At 39.1% G+C, this 25,851-nt stretch overlaps 1 protein-coding gene across 1 annotated transcript in view; it reads left to right on the top strand.

The window, feature by feature from the left end:
- Window positions 1-8,199: 8,199 nt before the first annotated feature.
- slc19a3b (solute carrier family 19 member 3b) overlaps window positions 8,200-25,851 on the top strand; it is a 34,774-nt gene continuing 17,122 nt past the window's right edge. The window contains exons 1-2 of the mRNA XM_028793300.2: window positions 8,200-8,542; window positions 22,913-23,714. Of these exons, the coding sequence (XP_028649133.1) occupies window positions 8,393-8,542; window positions 22,913-23,714 (952 nt within the window). The 5' untranslated portion in view covers window positions 8,200-8,392. The remainder of the gene's footprint in view (window positions 8,543-22,912; window positions 23,715-25,851) is intronic.

Here is a 25,851-nt window from a genome sequence, read left to right as displayed (position 1 = left end):
AGCAACCGCAGCCAAACATAGGCAAAGATGCACATGCGCAGAAATGCGTCTCCGTTCTCGCCGGTGAAAGAAATCTACTTGGGCTCAGTCAATGAAGCGGAAGAAATAACGAATGAGACATTGAATCGAGAAAAGGAAGCAACACTGAGTGAAAGTTATGCCTTTTAAAAGCTAGTAAATAATAATTCTTCAGGCTCTTCACGATGCCGGTATTGCTCTGCTGAATGTAAGGGAGTGTAATATTTTACAGTGTTGTTCTCGGGTATCGTGGGAGTAGTAGAATGCATCTCAATGCCACAAAGAGTTTTTTTTTAATGATTTTTAGTTGCTAACTGCCTCAGTGGATTACAGCCATCCCTCAGTAAAGTCATTTACCCTTTTTTTCTGCCAGATAGAACAACCGAATATCTCGAAAAACAGGGAAGAATAATCAATTAAGATTCTTGTAACGCGCATATGAGATCATGAACTTAAAGAAAATTTTTCTGTCCTCAGTTTTGATTTCTACACTACTTACCCATTTGTGCGAACAAAAGTCTGTTTCATTCATCAGAATAACAAATAATAGCAACCTTAAGAGCATGAACATGTAACTAAAGAATATATTTTATAAAGCATTCTTTGTATTGTCCTTCACATACGTGTGCTAGTAACAGTACACTCATCACTTCTAAGTTTTGATGAGGTCCCATACAATATCCTCATCTTGTCAGTAATCTGTTAGGCACTAAGTAGACAAACCTATAGCCGCCACCCTGAAATACAGGTTCAGAATCCAGAAATGAAGACAGCACATTATCCAGAACATAAATCCACAGAAGGGTCACAATGAGCTTCGACACAAAGCAAGCATGATGGTTGTTGCACATGAGAGACTGACGATCAGACAAGGAACCGGGAGGAAGCATTCATCCTGAAGGAGTTAAGTGGGCAGCTGCTGTTCACCAAGGGGAGTTACAGAGTCAGGTTTGCTGCACAACAGCATTAGATTCCCAGTATATTCAATGTAACTTGGTGGTAGACAGTAGGACTTTCTGGTCCCTCAAATTTCAACATGATGTTATTTTGAACAACCTAGGGATTGACAAGCTTGTTGGGCTTAATGGCCTTTCTGGTCACAATTGTTGTAACATTCATCAATTCCTTTGGGAAAATGGGAGTCAGCAGAGGGCAGCAGAGTCACTTAATTTCACACTTGAGTCAATGAACATTTGTGGAAAAGTAAACCACATTCAGTGTCTTCAGAAAGTATTCTGACCCCTTCAGTTTTTTCACATTTTGTTATGTTGCAGCCTTATGCTAAAATCATTTAAAATAATTTTTTCCTTCATCAAGCAACACTTAATGCCCCAGAATGACAAAGTGAAGACACGATTTTAGTGATTTTTGCAGCATAATTAAAAATACAAAAAACTGAAGCATCACATTGACACATGAATTCACGCCTTTTATTGAGTACTAAAATTGAAGCACCTTTGGCAGTGATTATGGCCTGGAGTCTTAACACAACCAGCTTTGTGCACCTCGATTTATGCATTTTCTGCCGTCCTTCTCTACAGATCCTCTCAAGCTCTGTCAGGTTGGCTGGAGACCAACAGGGGATGGCTATTTTCAAGTCTCTCCAGAGATGTTCAACTGGATTCAAGTCCAGGTTCTGGCTGGGCCACTCAAGGACATTCACAGAATTGTTCCTCTTTGGCTTGTGCTTAGGGTGTCCTATTGGAAGGTGAGTCTTCAGTCCAGTCTAAGGTGCAGAACACTGTGGGACAGATTAATTAAGGATATCTCTTTGATACTTTGCTCAGTTCAACTTTCCCTCAACCTGGCCTAGCCTTCCAGTCTGTGTCGCTGAAAAACAACCCCACGGTGTGATGTCACAACCAACATTCTTCACCATTGGACTGGTATTATGCAGGAAATGAGCAGTGCCTGGTTTCCTCCAAATAGGATGCTTAGAATTGAGGCAAACAGTTCAACTTTGGTTTCATCAGACCAGGCACCCTTGTTTCTCACAGTCCTTTGGATACCTTTTGAAGTTCAAACAGGCCTTTATGTGTCTTTTACTGTGACGTTTGATCTTGAACTTTATTGCCAGGCAACATAGTTGCTAGGAATTTCCCTTAGTGTTACAGAGGAGAGACTTCTATAAAGTGCAGGTCAGTGAAGTTTCATTGATGGTTGTTTTTCTGGAAGTTCATCTTACCTACAAATAAGTTCTCTGAGCTCTGCTAGACAGATCATTGAGTTTGTATTTATCTCTCTTGAGATGCCACCCATTGCACGGCTGCAGTCAGGTCCCAATGCAGGTAGTTTGTCGTGTGGTGGGTGTGCAACACACTGTAATTAGCGCATGCTCCTAACCTCCCTCTCTCTCTCTCTCTCTCTCTCTCTCTCACACACACACACCAAGGCTCTTCTCCCCCAGTTTTTCAGTTTGGCCAAGTGGCCAGCTCTAGGAAGAGTTGTGGTTGTTCTAAACTTATTACATTAAAGAAATATTGGATCTATCACTACTAGGTGTACTTATAATGAAACAAAGCAACGCAAGCAAAATTCTGAAGAAACCTTTAACTTGTTACAGTGTAGCCAACTACAAGAACACAATAAGCAGGAGATCATATAAACAAATCCAGTGACAAAGATGAAGAAGAGGTTTCTTCTATTCCTAAAGATTCTCTGTTAAAAAATATTTAAGGGGATTTAAAGCAATAGTATTGATTTTGAATTACATTTCCCTTTTTTTCATTTTTGCAGATAATATGTATGTAGTTGATGTTTCAAATTATAAGACATTAGCACCTTTTTTTAATTTTATTATGCTTTGCACAGTATTAAACATTTTGGTTTACTTACAGCAGATATCAAACACCATAGACATACAGGAGCAACTAGGGTGAATCAAAATGTCTCATGGAAATTTAGTAATAATAATGAGCCTTAAAACACGAATGAATCCAGTGCAGAATCAAATCCAGGGTCCAAATATAGACAGGCTGAGACATTAACTGATATAAACAGAGACTGCATGGGTAACACAAATAAATCATAAAGTATGTAGATCAACATTTTATATAAAAATGTCACATCACTGTACTATGGCACTTGTATCAAACTGTCATATGTATTGGGACGAGACGAGACTTTTTCAGAGAGACAAGACGAGACATTTTCAGAGAGATAATATCACATCCCACAAGACAAGACTTTGTGCCAAAAGATGTACTGAAAACCTAACAGGTCCAAGGGGGGCAGAAATAAAAGACAAACAGTAGAAGAAGAAAAGACAAAATAGAACATTGTAAAGAAGTTCAAAAATGTTGCTGCGATACAAATGCAGAGCAGGTTAGAGATTATGAAAGTACTAAAATTCAAAAACTGATAGTAAAGATCGCATAAGCGTTAACAAATGGAAATTATTACTCAGTGAAATAACAGAACAGCAAAAAGAGATTGAATATATGGATATAGGTGATATGACAGAGCTACTACAAGTTTAATTTCAAAGAAACCACAAATCGGTTGGGTTTATTTATAATCATGGAGAAGCGATGCAACATAAAATTGAAAGAGTTAAACGATCGGAAGTATTATAAATTCTACAGTCAATAATGGATACAAATCCATACATTCAAAAGTATCGCACTTTACATGAAATTTATCTGAAAAACACAGACAAAGAAGTTTTCTTGGATTTCTATATGAATCCAAAAGATCACGCTTGCATATATAATAAACCAACATGTGACGAATTGTCAGTGATAATAGTTTCTAAAGATGGAGATATCAAAAACAGAGTTGCTATTTGTGTTTATGCAAAAGCACAGCACAATTCGTCACAAGTGGTGGATCCGGGAAAAGACTAGCGTGTAGGGCCTGCACAGGGGTTGGCGAGCAAAGCGAGCTCCGCCCCCTAGTATTACCATGTTTTCTACATCATATAACCAAATACTGCATTTGTTTTTGTGTTTGGTGGTAGTTTAAACGGTAAATGGTTATTTTTATATTGTCATGCTTGGGTCACAGATTTACGCAGAAACACAGGAGGCTGTAGAGAGACAGGAACGTTATTCAAACACTGCAAACAAACATTTGTCTCTTTTTCAAAAGTTTAAACTGTGCTCCATGACAAGACAGAGATGACAGTTCTGTCTCACAATTAAAAGAATGCAAACATATCTTCCTCTTCAAAGGAAACAGAGAGGAAAGCAAACAAATCAATAGGGCTGTTTGGCTTTTAAGTATGCGAAGCACCGCCGGTACAAAGCTGTTGAAGGCGGCAGCTCACACCCCCTCCGTCAGGAGCAGGGAGAGAGAGAGAGAGAGAGAGAGAGAGAGAGACAGAGAAAAACAAAGTCAAAAATCAATACGTGCCCTTTGAGCTTTTAAGTATGCGAAGCACCGTGCAGCATGTCGCTTCACGAAGCAGCTGCACACAGAAGGTAGCAACGTGAAGATAATCTTTCAGCATTTTTAGACGAGCGTCCGTATCGTCTAGGTGTGCGAACAGCCCCCCTGCTCACACCCCCTACGTCAGGATCAGAGAAAGTCAGCGCAAGAGAGAGAGAAAGTAATCTGGGTAGCTTCTCAGCCATCTGCCAATAGCGTCCCTTGTATGAAATCAACTGGGCAAACCAACTGAGGAAGCATGTACCAGAAATTAAAAGACCCATTGTCCTCAGAAATCCATGAACCAGCAAAAAATCTGCGATATATATTTAAATATGCTTACATATAAAATCCGCGATAGAGTGAAGCCGTGAAAGGCGAAGCGCGATATAGCGAGGGATCACTGTATACTGCTGGGCATGCATTGCATTGAATGCTGTAAACTGCGTTTGTTGTCTCTGTGGTTGTTTTTTTTTTGTTTTTGGCATTGAAAAGAATAGTCCATGAAGTGTCTGCCAGTTTGTGCACAATCTTGAACCCAGATCTGGATAGGACGTGTGCTGCATTTTCTGATACGCCACAGTGATAAGGGAGGGTGTGGAACATGCAGTGGGGGACTGAGTTGAAGTCGACTGTTTGCTGAAGTCTGAGGTGTCTCCTATATAGGCATTGTTTAAAAAATGTCTTGGGCTACCCGTTTGATGTGAATAAATGGAAAAGGTAATGTCTTTCATTCTTTTTCTGTGTCCACTGCATTACAATGGGTGTTAATCCTTTTGAACAAAGTCCTAACAAAACTCTGAAGGTTGGTTGCTGGAAAAGTGTAGTATTTTCCTATATAGGAGATTCCCCAGACCTCAGCAAACAGTTGACCCCAACTTGGTCCCTCACCCCGACTCTTCAATTGCTATATATTTCCATTGATTGTCCAATCATTTTCCTCTTATGATGATACCTGGTAGGTTGTCAAAAACCTAGGAATAATACATATATACTAGCTGTGTGAGCCTGTGCTGTAAAAAGCCCGGTGTCCTAGAAACTGAAAATCGTCAGAAAAAAAATTGAAATGTAGAGATATCAGGTAATTGAAAGGAACTACTCTGGGCGTCTCTCTCCTAGGAGGTTTCAATTTACCGACACACTCACCTCGCTTGTGTTATTAGCGGCTAAGCGAGTTTTCTGTTTCCTCGGAGCCCTCACCCGACTCCATCTCTCACTTCCAGGCCGGACAGACACGCACACTTCCACACGTGGACATTTATTTATTTATTTATTTATTTATTTACTTATATACACACTCAAACACATACCCACACACATACAGTAGATAGATAGATAGATAGATAGATAGATAGATAGATAGATAGATAGATAGATAGATAGATAGATAGATAGATAGATAGATAGATAGATAGATAGATAGATCTCTGCCAAAATTTGCCCATCTGCCTAATTTGTCCAGGGGATGGCCGTAGATTATGGTCCAATCCAAAAATTTGACCCTTTGAATGACAGTGCCACCTGGTGGCTTTGAGCAAATGAAGCACCAGAACAGGCTCAACAGACTAGCAGACAAACAGACCAGAACTTAAAATAACTTTTCTGATGTGGTTGGTATTATATAATACATCAGTATAATTTAATTTTTGCTTGTGTTACTGTTGTTGTTTTTTTATCATTCTACTTCTGTAATGCTGTAATAAAAATATTGTAACTTTTCTTTGTTTAGTTCATGGTATAGGTATTTTGTACTCACTTTTTGCAGTTGACTTGCCTATAGCATACAGTATATATGTCATCCTTTAGTGAGGGTGAATTTGTTTCAGGTAGTGATACCAATAAGCATACAATCGGTTTCTTAACAAACAAAACAAAGTACACATAATTGTTTTAAATAGATTCACAAAGTAGAATTAAAAAGTACAGGTAGTAATTCTACATAGATTCACAAAGTACAGTAGATTTACAAATCAGAGATAGTCATTTTACGGAGATTGTGCTATGACAAGTTAATCAGTCCAGAATATTTGCTAATGAATGTCCCAGGAAGTGCAAGGTTCAGATGGAGGGCAGAGTGCAGAATGAAAGATTTTACAGCCTTTAAAACACAGAGCTCCAGCTTTGCACCTGTGCGTTTTATGAAATATACACTTTTAATTGAAGAGCTCAGTTCCAAAATCAGCTAAGTACAAAAGATAAATTTTGGAGATAAATAGGAAAATCTGGGTATGTAAGCAGATTTTGAAACTAAATCCCTAAAACTATAGCGCTACACTGTTGCAATTAGCAAGTTTTGAAGCTCAAACATATTTTCGGCGCATGACCAACTGCATGAAAAGTCACAATCACGTATTCGCTAAATTTTACAAAAAGGTGCAATTAGCAGATTTTGGAACTCACATCTTCAATTGCACATCGCACCTTTCTGCGGTGAATGGCACCCCAAGATGCTTTTCATATACCCAGCTATAGTACAAATGCTCAATGATATTGTTACAGCTGGAGCACAGAACAGCATAGAGAGTCAGAGACATCAGCTGCACCAACAGTCTTATACATTACTGTCCAGTCACACAGCCTAAAACGTTCATTAGGGGTCACTTCTGCTTCCCAGGGAGGCTTGTTCTGTTAGGGTAAGGCTTTCAGAATTATTTTTTTAGGAAACTTAGTGAGCTCTAAGCAGGGCCGGATTTATATGAAAAGAGGCCCTAGGCTATTCCACTTATGAGGCCCTTTCACCTTCCATTTTTAAGTTTGTAAATTACATGAGAGATAATAAAATTTTGCTAACAATTTGAATGTAGGCCCCTCTTGATCTTGAGGCCCTAGGCTGAAGCCTAGTTAGCCTATAGGAAAATCCGGCCCTGGCTCTAAGATATGCCAATCACACTTTTCGAACCAAACATGAGCCATAAAGTGTTGCTCTATGCTGACGAAAAAAGTAAAAAAAGAAAGATAGGAGTATCCATTAAACAGCTCAAGCATTTAAGATCAACTAGGAGTGAAATATTTCACATTAACTATTTTGGATTTCCACAAGTGACATTGTAACTATGGATAAGGCGGGGAGAGCAGTTCACACACTAAAAAAGAAAGGTGTTTGTGTTTAAGTAAATGCATAGACTGCTAAGGCTTGCTACTTGGTGGAGGATGCATAGACCAGACCATGGAGCAGCCCCACCATGATGAGGTTTTGGCTCATGACTCTTTAGGTTTGGTTCTGAAGTAAGAGGCAGGTATTCTAAATGGCAGGTACAGCAGAAATATGTTTCAATATAACCCATGGTCCCTGGAATGTAGAGTATGTAAAGGTGGTATCCAGACGTGGGAAAAACATCAGAGCCCCTAATTCAGGGAAGAGCAAAATGTCTTTTCCAGGCAGTGTCGCTTGTATATTCAAACTACTAGGGAGCGGGCGGTTAGTCAATTGGCATAAGGGCAACTCACAATTTCCTTCCTTCTTCTGCAGTATTTGTAAAATATCACAGTTTTAGCTGTCTACTTTTGCACTGCACCCATTGTTTCCAACTGAGACATTAAACTGGATGGAGAATTTTTATAAAATAGAAGTAAGACTATACACTAACTCTCAGATCTCAGATGAAGAATTTGATTTATTTCCGTCAAGTTTTTACAACCTTAGAAAAAATTTCAATTAGAACAGAGTAACAAAGTATAACACTAACATATTGCACTGATTAGATGTAAGGAAATCAATAACCTTTTTTAATCTTTACCACACAGTAGTAAAACATCTAATTCTGTGAAGCGTGGGCAGCGGAGTGATTGATGTCAGCTTGGACTGTAAAACAGTGTATTCCTGGAACAAACTCTAAAGGTGACTGAACATGTTTTGCCTTAAGAACTGAAAATAACAGTGAAGCGATTTATCTCTTAAAAGTGACAAGTCACTCTGTCTGCTCGCAGTTCCTCTACATGCCTTAAGCAGCTCCTTCCTACATCTTCCTGCCTCCACTGTCAACGTGCATGTTTTAAAAACAAGAAAATGGCATGCTTAAAGAAACTCCACATGAGCAACTGGAAGTCACTTACTGCTGTTTTATGTCTGTTTGGATTTCTAATCAACTGCAGACCACTGGAGCCTTTTCTCACGGCATATCTTGTTGGGCCGTATAAGAACGCCACACAACAGCAGGTAACGACATGAGAAAAAAAAAAAAGATTCTTGAGACAATTAAAAAAAATAGTTACATGATTTCTTTCTTTCTTTCTCTTTCTTTCTTTCTTTCTTTCTTTCTTTCTTTCTTTCTTTCTTTCTTTCTTTCTTTCTTTCTTTCACTTTAAAAATTATATATCTGAAACACACATTATCACCAAACAATTTAGAAAAGGTATGCCTGGCATAACATTTGAGAGCTGTGTGGGCACTGTACTCTCCACAAAATTAGTTCACGGAAATTATTTAATGCAGACAGACAGACCGACAGACATTGCTATCGTAATAGATCCTTCAGGTATTAATGTGAATGCACCTAAAACAGTCTATTGGAAGGTAACACAGTATGTCTGCAGGCATTAAAATAAATGAATGGAGGATCAAATAGACTATTACCTATTCTGCATTATAAAAGTGAAAGTATCAGACAACTAAACACCAACCTAACAGGCCACAAGATACTGTGACTGCTTTGCAAACCGTTAAAAACTAGTTGAGGGGCTCCACACATTTACGGCCATAGGACCAACTGACATTGAGGCTTGATTGGCTTGCAGCGGGATTGCCATTTGTCATTTTGCCTTCACATCCCACCTCGTAACATAGCGTGACCCGGGTTGGTCTGTGCAAACTGGAGTTTCTGGAATAAATTGAGAATGTGAGGGGAAATGAATGCAAGCTCCCTGAAAAATGCCAGCCCCAACTGCGTAATTAACTCTTTGAGGGCTGAATATTTTTTCCAAAAAACTCATTTTTCTGAAAAGCACACAAAGCAATGATTTCACACATAAGTCAACATGAAACGTCTGTTGGTATGTGCTGTGGCTGCTGTTGGCGCATGTTTGGCATCTCTGGTGGCAGTCGCTGCACAGGGGTACCTCAATGGTCAGCAGGAATGCACGGTGGGCCGGCTGCCTGGCTGTCTTCGCACGGCAGATGAGTGGCGGTGTGCAGTTGCAGTGTGACACAATATGGTTTGTACATCTTGTCATCATAAGTGGTGGTCCTCAATAGCAAACGCTGTTGTAGGCGCATCAGCTACACGAAAGTATTCAGCACCACGATCAGCTGGGGACCAATCAGATGATTCTGGTACCTCACTTTTATTTTTGATATCCATCTCCAGATCACTTGCGTGAAACTTGGAGTCCGACAAGTCAGAGTCCTATTCAACGAAATTACATAAAACATCCATGGAGGATTTTGCTTTGCACATTTGCTTTGGTCTCTCGCCAGATGTCAGCACAGTTTTAGAGGTTGTTTGCTCTTTGCTACTCACGCATGCGTAGTGAATCGAGATTCAATCAACAAAGCTATGTAACTTTCCTTACAGTAAAAAGAGTTGAGCTAAAATGTAAGGGTGAGTTTTGTTGCAGTTTACAGCTGATTACCGCCCTCTACTCCTGAATTTTGACAAAAGTCGACATCAGCCCTGAAAGAGTTAAGTGGGTCCCTTACATTAGTTTCCACACTCTCTTAGGAGTCTTATCTTCTTGTAATTTGGTTAAATGATGTTGTGCTGTGGGTGTGTTAGTTATAAGCAGTGGCAAATTTAAAAAATGTTCTTTGTGAGTTAGTGAAGCATGTGTAAAATATGAAAGCTTATGTATCTGTTGTTTGGATTAGCAACTCCAGCCTCTTTCCTTGGTTCAGGGACATTGGCGTCAGTATAGTGGGATAGAGTAGTGGTCTAAATCTGATTCAGCAAAGAAACTACATAAAGTTGGCAGAGATGAGAGAAATATGTCAGACAAGAGAGGTGCTGCTCATACAGTTGGACAAGGACATCATGAATTTTGAATCGCCCGGTGCCATGTCTTGCACTTGAAGTGGCGGTGAACCTCAAGTTACACTTTTTGTCAATAGGAGAATCTGAACAGCGCAGGGACAATTCCACGCATATGATGCAATGCTCACAACCAGTGGTGAGGACCGCAGCCCAGTTACCGGCAAGAAAAGTGCAAATGCAAGGGTATTGTGAGTTTAGTGGGTCCTCCTACTGTTAGAAACTGTTATTCACAATGGAAAAAGGGTTTTTTAAAGTACTGTACTTGGAATGACTATGAAGATGTTTCAGTGTTAATATTAGTAGCACTGATTGGAAAATCACTCCAGACTCCATGTTCATAAGCACAAAACTTTGGCTTCATTGTGTTTTGCAAAACAAAAAAATTGCATGAAATGACCTTCTTCATATATTTAATCATGAAAAAGTTTGAATTAGTGAGAGCCACCCTAGTATGGGGTGTTCATAAGAAATGTAATAATTTACTTCTTGAGGTAGAAGTGCACAAGAAACAAGAAAACTTGCATCAGGTATTTAAAATATTAAAAAGTTTTTTTTTATTTAAAGTCTAAATATTCTCGATTGTAATAGAAATTTGCCATTTTTCACCCTGTGATAGTGATCGATAGAGGGTTAGATCCATAGTAAAGGATCAAAAATAACATCATATTTGAAACCAGTTACTTTGATATAGTCGAGAACAATACCCCACAGGGTTATGTTTGAAATTTGTCAATTTTAACTTTTTTTGGAGTGGTTCCTAGAGGTCAAGGACCACCAGGAAAGAATCAGATATCAATATTATTATCATATTCGTGATCAGCAACCTTGAAGTTCCATAAAGTGACACTCCAAATGCTCATATTGCCAATCCCCATTTTTTCAAAGTTTTGAGAAAAAGGGAGTAACTTTAATCCCTTGTATTCTATTAGTTAGTGAACCCCTGGGGTCAGTTGATGTGGCTTGATGCCACGTACAACTTCAAGACCTTCTGATCAGTGTTGCTGAAGATGCCTTTAGGTTTACTCTTTTTCATAAGGGTGTAATTTCCCAAACGTTAGTCCAAAAATAGCCTAGAAAGGAGAGTTTATCAGGTCTTAAGGGCCAAAACTGGGGGGAAACCTCCAAAAACTTGACAACTTGCATAACTAGACATCGAGATGAATTGAACAGCATACCATATGTGAGGGTTTTCTTGTACCCGTGACTCAGAAGGTGCTGGACAAAAAAACCTGACATGACTTCAAAGCTTTAATTTTTATAAGTAATTCTTAGCTTATACTGGGACGAAATGAAGTTTTTTCTCAACAACTTGAGTCCGATGCATATGCTGCAGGTCATCACACAAGTACAGAAATTGAAAGCAAATTGTTTCAAATTCAAGATGTACGAATGCAGAACATGCATTGTGATTGTAAGATAAACAGCCCAGTTGAAAGCTGGGACAAGTGGCAGCCTAAACTGGACAGGGTCCTTATTTTGGATTTCTACATTTTCAGGTTGATATGCAAGATGAATTGGCTCTCTGATCAAGACCAGGGCACTAGCTGGGCTAAGGAATACACAAATTTGAGATTTCTCCCCAGGAAAGGGATTGCAATGCCAATTACCACATACTGTTTTTTGAACCAAATTTGCTTACCTCTGTGTTAACATCAGTGCAGAACCAACACACAAGAAGAATGACTGAGCTTGGGTTAACCGATACTCTGGATTGAAGGTTGTCGTTTTTAAATCAATACTTGCTAGTAAAGACGTTAGAGAGAAAGAACTGGACATAAGACAAGTTAAACACAGTGAAAGATTTAATAAAGAATGAGTTTAGAAGGCTGTGTATGTAGTGGAGAGAAAGGAAAAAAAGCTCAGTGTAAGGGAAAGGAACAGAGACAGAATTGAAAGAGAGAAGCCACTGTTGTTTAATGGGATTGTGAAGCAAATGAAAGGAACTAATGTACAGAGATCCATGCTTTGTAAGAACTCCAAAACCCACAGACATCCCTAACACAGCATTAGGAGCTACTTTCTGTTATGTTTGCTCCCTGCCGCCCAGAGATGGACTGAAAAGAAAACAGAGAACCCTGGAGATGATTTTCCTATTAAGAGGAAAATAAATATTTGACACTCGATGATTGATAGTGCTTCAGCTATGGTGAAACCTTTGTTGTATGCGTTTAAAAACGGACCATGGCCTACAGCTTGGGCAATTAGGCTCAAAATGCTGAAAAGCAAACAGAATAGGCAGAATCAGCAGCAAATAGCAAATCGTATTACATTTCCTCCACATCTATACTGCTGCTGCATGCCTAAAACATTAAATTATTACTTTAACTTCTACTTGTGAAAGCAAAAATAAATATAAAGCAACAACAAACACTTTTAGTAAACTGGGTAAAGAGAATAAGATTTATGAAAGAGTTTAGCTCCCCTAAAAAGCAAACAGAAACCTCTAGAATCACAAGTGTCTCGCAAACGGATTTGCAACCAAAGTGCTGCTGCTTCCACCACGAGAGACAGCTAGAGAAAAGCGCTATATAAATGTAACGAATTATTATTATTATTATTATTAGAGAACAAGTGCCAGTCTTTGTATTGAAAAACATTTCGTTTTTGTTGTAGTCCTACCTTAATCAAGAATAGTTTGACGATAAGTGTATCTGTGAAACTATTAATGGTCTTGGCCAGAATGAATTGCATTGACCTATAGCACCTGTGAACTACATGATAGAAGTCAAGCAGAGAAGAGGATATGACCAGACATGGCATTTTCAGGGATTCAATAGCATTTCCCATCTCAGCATTCTTTTTTTTTTTATTATTTTCAGAATGCAGACACTTTTTATTTGTTTCCTGTCATCCATCTCTGTAACTTTTTTACTCAGGTCCTCCATTTTAATGATGACCTACTGATGACATCAGTGCGCTAAATTCCAATGAGATCTTCTTGCATTCATCTCTAACTTCTCTGGTATTGCTTTAGAGCAGGAGTTCCCAGGTTCAGTTCTGGAGTATCACTGTGGCTACTGACTTTCATTCACGCCCGTCTCTCAAATCAGTAGGCCACTCTTATGTCTCATCGATCTACAGTAATTGTTTCTTTTACTACCATATATACTCACATACTGTACAAGTTGGGTTTTGAAACCCGAAAAATCAATCATAAAATCAGAACCCAACTTATACGCCCGTTCACAAATTCGACTCTTAATTTTTTTTAACATCTTCTTGCCTCCTCCAATCTCACATCAGTTTTTCAGATGCATCGAATTTTGTTGCAGTAGTGCAGTTACCAATTTCTTTCGCTACTTCAATGACGTTTAATTTAAAACCAGCTTCATATTTTCTTCTGATTGAACACTCCATCGTAGATAAGGGATGCTTTTACGATAAAGGTGTATGAGGGTGTGATATACAAAAAAACACAAAACAGTGTAAACATTGCTTCGGAATAGTTAGGGTATTCGGCCACGAGAGAGAGAGAGAGAGAGAGAGAGAGGTTATGGGCAGTGCTGATACAGCGCATTGCCACACACACGTAGAAAAAGAAGGCAGTGTGCACCATGGTTACTCTCTCAGGTGGGCGTCAGCTTATCATAATCTCTTGGACCAATAGCGTGAATTTTCCGCATTCAATTTATACGACCGACATTATAAAATGCCAGTAATTATACTGTAAAATCAAGTCCCGACTTATCTGCTGGAGAACTTATCCGCGAGTATATATACGGTATTTTTATTATGAACTCACCTTATTTCTGTGGTATTTACTACATATGTTATGTCCAAATACTGTCAATTAGTGGTAAGCAGTGCAGACACGGGTGCAAATGACACTGATTGTTATATTCATTTCTGTGCTAATAAGTAATAAGAAGCTCAAATAAGTGGTCCTTGAGTTCATTCCTGTGGACCACCTTAACTACCGGTGTTCATCCCAGCCATCTTGAGCTTTTAACTGGACTCCTACTTTTATTAAACAAGCTGTTATTTGCCAGTTTCTGCCTTTTTGTGTTAATCCAGATATTACAAAACAGTTTTGCTAAATTGTTAGAGGAATGTGGCAAACATATATTTGTGTGACATTATTTTTCTTGCATTTTAAGATTTTGCTCTTTTTTATGTTCTCTTAATGTATGCCTTTTCCTATCAATTATAGTTCATAAGTGAATGTTATACTGAGAGCAGCTGCTTCCCTTTATCTTTTATTGTCATTTGTACCCTTGTCTGTACTGCTTGTCATTAATCATCAGTATTCAGATACAACTATTTGAGTAAACACAGGAGCAAGTGAAACAACAAGAAAGTTAATAAAGATATAGCAAAAAATGGACATTTTGAATTTTGTTTACATGTAAATATACTAGCGCATACAGTATATCTGAATACAAAATAAGAGAAGAAAAAGACTAACTAAACAGTTAGATCATTTATCAATAAAACATTTATTTGTGAAACTGGTTGGAATGAAAACTTGCTGCCACGTTGGTAAGTTAGGACTAAACTTGGGCACCCCTGCTTTATTGAGCACTGAGCTCGACCTGGCTGGTCTGTTGAACAGAATAGTGTCTGCTCTAGTAAACAGAGCTTCATGTTTTTAAAGCTTTGATATTTATGGCCACTTTCATATGCAAAGACTTTTTCATAGGGCTGGAGGCTTTTACATGGGACATTCTCAATGAGCCAACATCTATAAAGCCCAGATGATAAGGTTAATTATAGGATGGCCTATAGAGGTCATGATTAACAAAGAGAGGAAAGCACAAGTGTGCCCTGACAGCTATCTGAATGCACAACCATCCACCACCAAAGATCACACGGTCTCTTTCTAATTTAGTTTCTTGTCTGAAGTCACACTACTGTGTCTCTTAGACCATTGTGCTTCATTTGCACTGCATTGTTAACATTTGTAACAAGGAATTCTCATATGTACTCGCTGTAGTATCCAACCTGAGCCCTTTTTTTACCCCTGCTTTGCCCCGCACATTCTGACCAGGCACTGGGCATGTCACATATCAGGCACAACTCATAGCTATGAGCAGCTTCCCCCCTAATTCAACTGGCCCCCTCCCATCCCTGCCTCTGTGAACATCCTGTCAGCTTTCATTGCAAATATTAAACTGATACAACTTTCTTAAATGCTGTTTTAACTTTATTGATGGCCCCACTACTAGATGGAGCATCTGCGCTTTATTCTTAAGTTACTTTTTTGCTGAATTGCTTTCTGGCCCACTCTACTCTGCACAGATTATCTCTCATTTTGCTTCTGGTGTTGCAGAGGATTTCGGTGTTCTTCGGAATATTGTGGTCAGGAGTGTAACCCAGAACTCTGGACCCTATACATAAGAAGTCTCTGTGGGCCCCTTCCTCTCGAAAACAAACTTTTCATTCCAGGCTTTGAGAGGACCCACCCCCCAATCCCCCCACCCTCCCTCGGGGGCCCTCAGTAATCATTGCCCTTATTTCACAGTATCACACTAAGCAGGTTGCTTTTGCCCTGTTATTTTGCCAGCTGCCGCTCCCTCTTCCTTTATTCTTGCCCTAAACAATATCCATTCTTTTAAGTGTTCTCTGCCTTTTCACAGAAGAGGGTATCATGGCCTTACTGCAATTGTGTGTGTGGTTTTTTAAAATCTATCCACTGGTCAGTGGCAGTCCCGGGATGGCTGTGTGGTGGTTAGTAAGTCCATCCTTGGTTAGCCCTTCTGTCAAATGGGTCTTTCCACCTTGGCAATACTATCAGAAGAGTCTTGGTTTACAGCAGGTTTTTTATCAGTGACTCAAAAGGCTTGCCAGCAATGCCCGATTTGCCAGCAATACCATATGGGAAAAATATCTGCAGTTGTTCCTGCTGCATATCTAAAGCCATTGAGACATTTGTGTGCATGTGGTTTATTTAAATGTCTCCATTTTTTTCCATATAAATAACTGCTGCTAATGACAGCTGATATGCTTTCTACATGGCCTGAAGATTTTCCTTGCCAAACAGCTAATTTAGGGAGTATATAAAAATGCTTTTATAAAAATGATGTTTTAAACTTTGGTATTCCTCAGCAATTAGCAGAGGAGACTGTGCTGCATTAATGTGGGTAATGATATCATTTACATCTTCTACAACTATGATGACCAGTGTAATTTCCTACGCCATGGGATGCAGGGCCAGTAACATCACATCAACAAGCTAATTAAAATGGCAAACTGAGCTATGAGACACATGCTGGACCCCCATGAGGTCGTAGTAGAGGAGAGAATTCAAACAAAACTGAGTACCATTATGAACAGTGCTGCACATCCTCTCTCTGACACACTAACACTGAGAACTTTCAACCAACGATTTATTCAGCAGAAGTGTGTCGAGAAATGCTACTGGGGCTCTTTTATGCCAATGGAATTTAGTTTTCTTTTTTTTAGTCAGTCTGCTGTATATTTGAGATGGGTTTGTTGTCTGTCATATATTTTTTAATTTACTTAATTATTGAGCTTCTGTAAAAAGCCAAATTACCTCCTGGAGACAAACAACATTCTATCTAATCTAATCTAATCTAATCTAATGGAATATTTCATTTTTCTGGAAAACCAATCCAAGATTTATTTAAATTACTGCAATTTAAGCAATTCTTAGAATGTACTTATCATTGCTCATCAGCCATTTTAGTGAAACAGACCAATGGTACCAAAAATAAAAAAAATCAGACATGAGCATCAGCAGTCTTTGTGCCCTAGGAACCAAGTTACCCAAACTATTCTATAATATTTCAGTAATTATTCACTGCTCTGATACTGATCTTTCTGATCATAAAATAGGTCATTACAATAGCAATTGACAAGAAGAATTCATAAGTAATTGCAGAATTACAGTATCTGAGGGTTCCTCTAGAGTGCCTCTTTCTCTTGCACAGTTTGGCTCAAAAACTAATCAGAACATCATCATCTCATAACAAGTTTTTGATTTTTCTGTTCAGCAATTCGAGTTCTAGGCTGTCCTGAAGAAACTGTGACACCCAGACACACACACAGACAAACACACACCCATCATCGAGATATAGATGTTTTTGGTAAAAGGGGGCCCTCAAACATCCAGATCCATTGAAAACCAGAGATTGAAATTTTTGACGACTCAGTAAAGTCTGTCCGAGGGAACTTGTGCAGAATATTCTAGTCAGCTAAAACAATTTCAGTGTCATTTTTGCTTTACTGAGAATGGCAGAAATTATTCACTGTAATTCTTTCCAGAGGTGCTTTCCAGAAGATAAGTCAAGTTGTTGTAGAGGTCGATAGACTAAACCTAGAACTTGTTTGCCAAAACTCATAGAGCTTCACAGACCTCAAAGTTGACATACAAAGCAAAATAAAAACCAGAATCTAAAATTTACTTTCTTAATTCCTGAACTACAAGTCTCTCTCAACATTTTCATTTATTATCACAAAATTCAGAGGCTATGTAATGAATAGAACTATATAGATATCCGTGGGAAACACTTACACTTTTGGTATAAACTTAAGAAAAATAGCATTTAGCCCAATGTTAATGGCTCTGTTAGTGATGCTTCTTCTTCTTCCTTTCAACATGCCTGTATCTGATTTTTCTCAAATTTGTCCAGTCAGCACTACCAGTAAGCCCCCAAGTGTTTCAACTCACTCTACTCGGATTTCAATATAACATATTTGTATAATGTCTATGCGTGACCATCCCTCTACTTTCATGAGTAATTGAAAGGATTTTTACAACAATGCAGGAGAATTGTAAACTGCGGCTCCACATTGTAAAATAATTATTTTACAAACTGGGTGTCTGTATGTCATGAATTAACATTTGTAATATCTTAAACTTCAAGACAAGTACATGCTAATACAGTGCATCCGGAAAGTATTCACAGCGCATCACTTTTTCCACATTTTGTTATGTTACAGCCTTATTCCAAAATAGATTAAATTAATTTATTTCCTCAGAATTCTACACACAACACCTCATAATGACAATGTGAAAAAAGTTTACTTGAGGTTTTTTCAAATTTATTAAAAATAAAAAATTAAGTATTCACAGCCTTTGCTCAATACTTTGTCGATGCACCTTTGGCAGCAATTTCAGCCTCAAGTCTTTTTGAATATGATGCCACAAGCTTGGCACTCCTATCCTTGGCCAGTTTCACCCATTCCTCTTTGCAGCACCTCTCAAGCTCCATCAGGTTGGATGGGAAGCGTCAGAGCACAGCCATTTTAAGATCTCTCCAGAGATGTTCAATCGGATTCAAGTCTGGGCTCTGGCCGGGCCACTCAAGGACATTCACAGAGTTGTCCTGAAGCCACTCCTTTGATATCTTGGCTGTGTGTTTAGGGTCGTTGTCCTGCTGAAAGATGAACCGTCGCCCCAGTCTGAGGTCAAGAGCGCTCTGGAGCAAGTTTTCATCCAGGATGTCTCTGTACATTGCTGCAGTCATCTTTCCCTTTATCCTGACTAGTCTCCCAGTCCCTGCAACTGAAAAACATCCCCACAGCATGATGCTGCCACCACCATGCTTCACTGTAGGGATGGTATTGGCCTGGTGATGAGCGGTGCCTGGTTTCCTCCAAAGGTGACACCTGGCATTCACACCAAAGAGTTCAATCTTTGTCTCATCAGACCAGAGAATTTTCTTTCTCATGGTCTGAGAGCCGTTCAGGTGCCTTTTGTCAAACTCCAGGTGGACTGCTATGTGCCTTTTACTAAGGAGTGGCTTCCATCTGGCCACTCTACCATACCGGCCTGATTGATGTACAATCCTGTCTCAGAGGTCTACAGACAATTCCTTTGACTTCATGCTTGGTTTGTGCTCTGACATGAACTGTCAACTGTGGGACCTTATATAGATAGGTGTGTGCCTTTCCAAATCATGTCCAGTCAACTGAATTTACCACAGGCGGACTCCAATTAAGCTGCAGAAACATCTCAAGGATGATCAGGGGAAACAGGAAGCACCGGAGCTCAAATTTGAGCTTCATGGCAAAGGCTGTGAATACTTATGTACATGTGTTTTCTCAGTTTTTTTTATTTTTAATAAATTTACAAAAACCTCAAGTAAACTTTTTTCACGTTGTCATTATGGGGTGTTGTGTGTGGAATTCTGAGGGAAAAAATGAATTTAATCCATTTTGGAATAAGGCTGTAACATAACAAAATGTGGAAAAAGTGATGCGCTGTGAATACTTTCCGGTTGCACTGTACGTATAATATAAATGTCCCTATACTATTTAATTATTAATGAGAGCTTTCATGTAAGGGAGAGGGACATTTTGAGATAAGGAAGTTCTGCTCGCTAATCTTGGTGCTGGAGAGTGGTGAAGTATTACATGTGGAGTAGCAGATGCAAGTAAGAATTTCACTGTGCTTTTGTTCATGTGACAATAATGACTTTATAAACCCGAAAACCCTTATGGCTTTTGTGCATAAACTATTGTGAAAAAGCATTTTTGTCCATTCCCAATTTACTTTATTATTCCAAATGTTAGACTCTGTTATAGGTCCTCAACTAAAATTAATATTAAGTAAAGGACACCTGAGTGACTCTGAGTAGGTCATTTAATCTGCCAGGACTCCACATATTCAAAAATGGCTGTAAACACTTTTAATGTATCCTAATCTTGTAAGTTGTGTTGGATAACAGTGTCAGCTAAACATGCAACAATAACACATTTTATGAGCCTTGCAATAATGTACCCATAGTACATTTGATTGTTTTATTACAACATTTATCTTCAGATTTTTTTGATTATAGTCTTCTTGGAACTGAAAGCTGTGTAGTCTGGACCCATTACTAGCTCACTTCACCGACAAAAAAATATTGGTTAACCATCAGGAGAAAAAGAGTAGAGATAAGAGAAGAATGATCCATGTGGAGTGAGGTCATCAGTGGAGTCCCTAAGGGGTCTGTACTGGGACCATTACTTTTTCTGATTTACATTAATGACTTTGATTATGGTATGGTTAGTAAACTTGTGAAATATACAGATGATGCTAAAATTGGAGGAATGGTAGACCCTGAGGAGACACCAAAAACCATTCAAGAAGGCGAAAACTGACTAAACACATGTGGAAAAGTGCAAAGTGATACACATGGGCAAAAGGAACACATTACAGGAAGCAATCTCTGAAGGAATTTACGAATTTACGTTGACCCAACATTTTCATCATGTAAGCAATGTGTAGAGTTGACTAAAATGGCAAATGAAACATTAGGTTATATTGTAAAAACTAGAATATAAATCAAGGGATCTTATGCTCAAACTACATAAGACCACATCTGGAGTATTGTGTGCAGTTCTGGTCACCACACAACAAGAAAGACATACTGTAGCAGCACTTGAAGCTGTGCAGAGGAGAGCAACCAAATGCATCCCAGGACTTAAGGACATGTAGTGCTCTGTCAGAACTAAACCTGTTTAGTCTCAAGCAGAGGAGACTGCATGAGGACCTACTCCACACTTCAAAATCATCAATAGCATTGATAAAGTAGATCCAGCAGGATTCTTTCAGGTTTAGGGTGAATCACGTGCTCAAGGACAATTAGTGGATATTAAGGGGAAATGCATTTAGGACTGACGCCAGGAAACACTTCTTGACAAAAAAAACTATGGGACTCCAAACAAACTAGCAAGACTTTTAGTTGAAGCAGAAACCTTGACAACCTTTAAGAAGAATCTGGATGAGATATTGAGACAGCTTTGCTGTTAGCTAAACAAACAAGCTTGATGGACTAAATGGTCTCCTCTCGTTGACAAATTGTTTTCTTCTATACTGAAATATGAAAAATACTATACAAAATAAAGATTCAGGATTGCTTTACATGTTTGCAGTAGTCCTTTTAAACCTGGGAAGCATAAGAAGATTTTAATTTGGAGGGATGACTCTGTGACAGTGAACAATTCACCCCTTGGTTTTTGAAGTAATAAAATAAGAAATCTAAATGTACTGTTAGTCATTGTTCAACTTTATGTTCAGTCAGAAACAAAATTACTCTGACTCAACAGAATTAATTATAAACAAGTGTGACACTTCCTAATGACAGGCATATTTAAACCTGAAATCTTGCAGAACACCTTGAACAAAGTACCTCTAATGAAAATGGTTGATGTGTGTCATATTGCAGAAACAGTAATTGTAGGTATCTTCAACGATTTGTTTCCAAGAACTGCTTTCTGTGTTGTCAGTGTGACAAAATCACAAATATAGACATTAAGATTCCATATTGTAACACAATATAGTATGTAAAAGTTTAAGGACTGTAAATACTTTTTTGAGCTTCTGTAAATTTAGTAATTTTATTAATGCTTTTTAAGAGAGAATCAGAATTATTTGGCTGGGCTACTAATGAAGGGCTATATAAAGTGAAATCTAACAGTTTATCTACTTTCAAACCCACTTAAAACATTTAAGGATGGCAGGGGGTCACAGCCTATCCCCATAACATTGAACTCAAGACAGGAGCCCACTCCAACAGGGCATTTTTCTACACACACTTGTATAGGGCCAATTCAGGGTCATCAATTCACCTCATTAAGTTTGGGATGCGAAAGAAAAAAGCAGAACATCAAGAGAAAACCTTACGCAGACATGCAAATATCTTGCAGACAGGGATCAGAATAATTGACTACTGTGTTCTTTTTAAAATCGCTTTGTAGAAGTTCTTAGTATAACAAGGTAAGAAAACACCAAACAGATGTTGTTTAACTGGGTGGCACGGTGTTAAGCAGTTCTGTCATACAGCTTCAGAGACCTGGTTTTAAAATTCAGCCCACTCACTGTTTGTGTCAGGCTTAGCTCCAGGTACTAAGGGTTTCCTCCGAGTTCCCAAGACTAGTGTTGGTTACAGAGACTGACCACTCTAAATCAGGTCTGTGCGTGTGTGACAGAGTGTTCTCTTTGTATAGTGTAGATCCTGTGTTGTGTCCAGAGCTGACATGATTATGTTCCAGCTCCCCAAAGCACTGCATTAGAATAAGTGGGTTTGTAAAATGAATGAATCAATAAAAATTGACAGAAAAATAATCCATCCATCCATCCATTTTCCAGCCCGCTGAATCCGAACACAGGGTCACGGGGGTCTGCTGGAGCCAATCCCAGCCAACACAGGGCACAAGGCAGGAACCAATCCCGGGCAGGGTGCCAACCCACCGCAGGACACACACAAACACACCCACACACCAATCACACACTAGGGCCAATTTAGAATCGCCAGTCCACCTAACCTGCATGTCTTTGGACTGTTAGATCGTTATTTGATAACATGTATTGTGAAAATGCTAACTAGAAATAATGACTGGCCAGTTTGCAAAATGCTCACAAAGAACTTCTTTTTGAAGTATAAGTTACTTGTTTCATTACCTATGCAATATTAAGTTTCTCTATGGGTAGCATATTTTATCACTCATTGTTATGTAAAGTGCTCAGTAGCTTCAAAATATGAATGATGGCTGCAACCCTTAGCAACTTGTGCTGCTAATTTAAAGTTAACATCCAAAGTTTAAAATCCTATGCTATGATGTGTGGTATCTCTTGTTTGTGTCACTTCTTAAAATATTTTTTTTTTGTGCAGGTCATAAATGTTCTGTTCCCAATATGGACTTATTCCTATCTGGCACTCCTCTTTCCTGTCTTCATGGTTACAGACCTTCTGCGCTACAAGCCAGTGATGGTCTTGCAAGCAGTTTTTGCTATCATTACTTTTGTGTTACTCTGCTTTGCTCAGGGCATGGCATCACTGAAGGCTGTGCAGTTCTGCTTTGCAATGGTCACTGCCACTGAGGTGGCGTATTTTTCTTACATCTACAGCATGGTACCATCTAAGCATTATCAGCAAGTAACCAGTTTTCTGAGAAGTGCCAATCTGCTTGGCTTCATGTCAGCTGCCATACTTGGACAACTTTTAGTTTCCTTTGCAGAGCTGCCCTACTTTTACCTTGGCACCATTACCATCGGGGCAGAATCTGCAGCTTTGCTTTTATCAACAGTCCTTCCTATGCCAAGCAGGAGCATGTTTTATAGAAGTGAAGATGGAGCACAGTGTAATCAAATGGATCTTAGTAAGAAGGACATGAATAGTGATGCCAAAGAGGCACCAGTTTGTGAAAATGTTTCAGCCATAATGGAAGTAAAGAGCATTCCACATCTGAGGAGCACAAGGGAGAATGTATCAAAAACACTTTCTCAATTATGGTACAGCTTTAAAGTGTGCTACTCTTCTAGGAAGGTCATTTATTCATCTCTCTGGTGGGCCTTTGCAACTTGTGGACACAACCAGGTCTACAATTATACCCAGTCTCTATTTCAGCACATTGCTCCATCTGGAAATTTCTCTGTTTACAATGGTGCAGTTGAAGCTGCCGCAAGTGTGGTAGGTAAGACAAAAGGTATTGTGTTATCCATCTCAAATACTACAAATAAAAAGGGTCTTGGCATGAAAATAAGAACTGCAGACTAAATTAATCTCATCGAAGGCAATCACCAGCAACTTATACTCTTTCAGGATGAGGATGAGAAGTTAACAGCTACACACTTATACAGTATATGGCAAAAAAATTCTCTCTCTTACTCCATTCTTGGTACCTTTCTAAATCATGACATAAAAGCAAAGAGTGCTTTTTCAAGTCTCACATTTGTTAGTCAAGCACCACACAATTGCACACTTCAGTGGCACAAAAGTATCCTTAGCAATGTCCGGTCACTATTCAGGAAGTGGATGTAGAGGTGGTCCATTCCTACAAGTCCACATTAATGAAAGGTTAGACTGGTCTCGGAACACAGAAGAACTATATATGAAAGAACAGAGCAGGCTCTTTTCCTTAGGAGACTACACTCCTTTAATGTGGGAAGTGACATAAAGTGTGCAAAAAAAACGACTAGTTTGAGCAGTTCTTAGGAGTCAGAAAGTAGAGCAGTTAAGAGAGTGACAGCATCAGGGTTCATTAATATGAAGGAATACAAATGGTGTGAGTGAAGAGCTTTTAAGTAAGGATAAGAGCAACACATAGATAGGAGAACAGACAGAGAAAAGTTAACCTCACAGAAAGACAAACAGCAGACTGTTGAGGGGGAAAATATTATTGCAGCTTAAGGGGTCAGAAGGTGTTAAACAACTGTAGTAGTTCTTTAATCTATTTTTTTTTTTTGCTTCACTTTTTTAGTTTTATCATTTAAGTTAAATAATTAAATTTAAATAAAAAAGGTTGAACAGTTTTAGTAATCCAAAGTCAAATTTTAATAATGAAGCCTGGGCAATGCAAGTCCTGTTGGAAGTAAGACTTTTAAGAGGACAGCATGAAGGAGCCAAGCTTCTATGTAGGCAAGATCTGCAGGAAATGCCAGCTGATCCAGCACCTTGAGCTCAGGGTCACTGAACTGGAGTAGGAATTAGCTGGCATGCGCTGTAGTAGAGAATTGGCAGAACTGGCCCAGGTGTTCTGTAGAGAGATAGTTTGAACACCCTAAGGAGGTGTTGGAGGAGACTCCAGACCAGACAGGTAGAGATAGGTGGGTCATATTCACAAGGTAAAGGGTGCACACTGTGCAGGGACATCAACCCCAGACCTGGACGTGTCTTACTGTTTTCATGTCTTTGAGGAGCTGGACAGAGTCTCTGAAGATTCTGAAGTGGTACTCAGGCATGAGAAGACCCAACAGGCCACCTCAAAACCAACTCCCAGAAAAAAAAGAGGTAGTGATAGTTAGAGACTCATTCATTAGGGGATTGAAGCGCAGGTTTGCTCCAGAGATAGAAAGTCTCACACAGCGTGTTGCCTTCCAGGTGGCACAGGTGGAAGATCTACCTGGAAGGGTTGATAGGCTCTTGGTCAGAGCAGGGTTGGATCCAGTTGTCACTGTCCATGCTGGAAACAAATGACAAACATAAAGGTAGTCTGTCAGTTTTGCGATGCCAGGCTGAGAAGCAGAACTGGCAAGGTACTCTTCTCCACAGTTCTGCCTGTGTCTATGACACCCTGGGTAAGGACACTGTTGTACAATTCCTGACCTGGGGTGTCAATAGACGAGACCGAGCAACCAGGGGATGGAGTAAGAAAGACTCAGACAAAAAAACTATTCAAAAATAGGATTCTGTTTTATTCCAGCAATGTCCAAACTATTTTAAAAATAAATGTCTTGTAAAAAATATTTACAGAGTCCAATGCAAAGACACTGCCAAAATAAAAGAAAATTAGTGCAGGTGCTGCTTATAATATTTACAGTGACTTCCAAAAAAATTAAAGAAAATACCAACAATACCAACCAACAAATAACTTTACCTCCTCCTTTGTCTAGCTGCAAGACAGTTCATAAAGGACAGACTGAAAAATTAATCACAAAGGTCAGTACATATCTCTAATAATAAACAAAGCAAATCAGTAGCAGATCTACTCTTAAGCCCGAACACCCGGTCAAATAATGACCCCTGGCATTCGGGCCATGGTTATATACCATGAGCCCTTTTGTCCATCCAATCCTCATTTGTACGCACGAACTTCCAATAAACTCTCACGT

The sequence above is a fragment of the Erpetoichthys calabaricus genome, chromosome 2, assembly GCF_900747795.2.
Source record: "Erpetoichthys calabaricus chromosome 2, fErpCal1.3, whole genome shotgun sequence".
In the NCBI taxonomy this organism is placed as follows: Eukaryota; Metazoa; Chordata; class Cladistia; order Polypteriformes; family Polypteridae; genus Erpetoichthys; species Erpetoichthys calabaricus.
The sequence above is the reverse complement of the archived record's forward strand: the minus strand, read 5'-3'. Positions and strand labels throughout refer to the sequence as shown.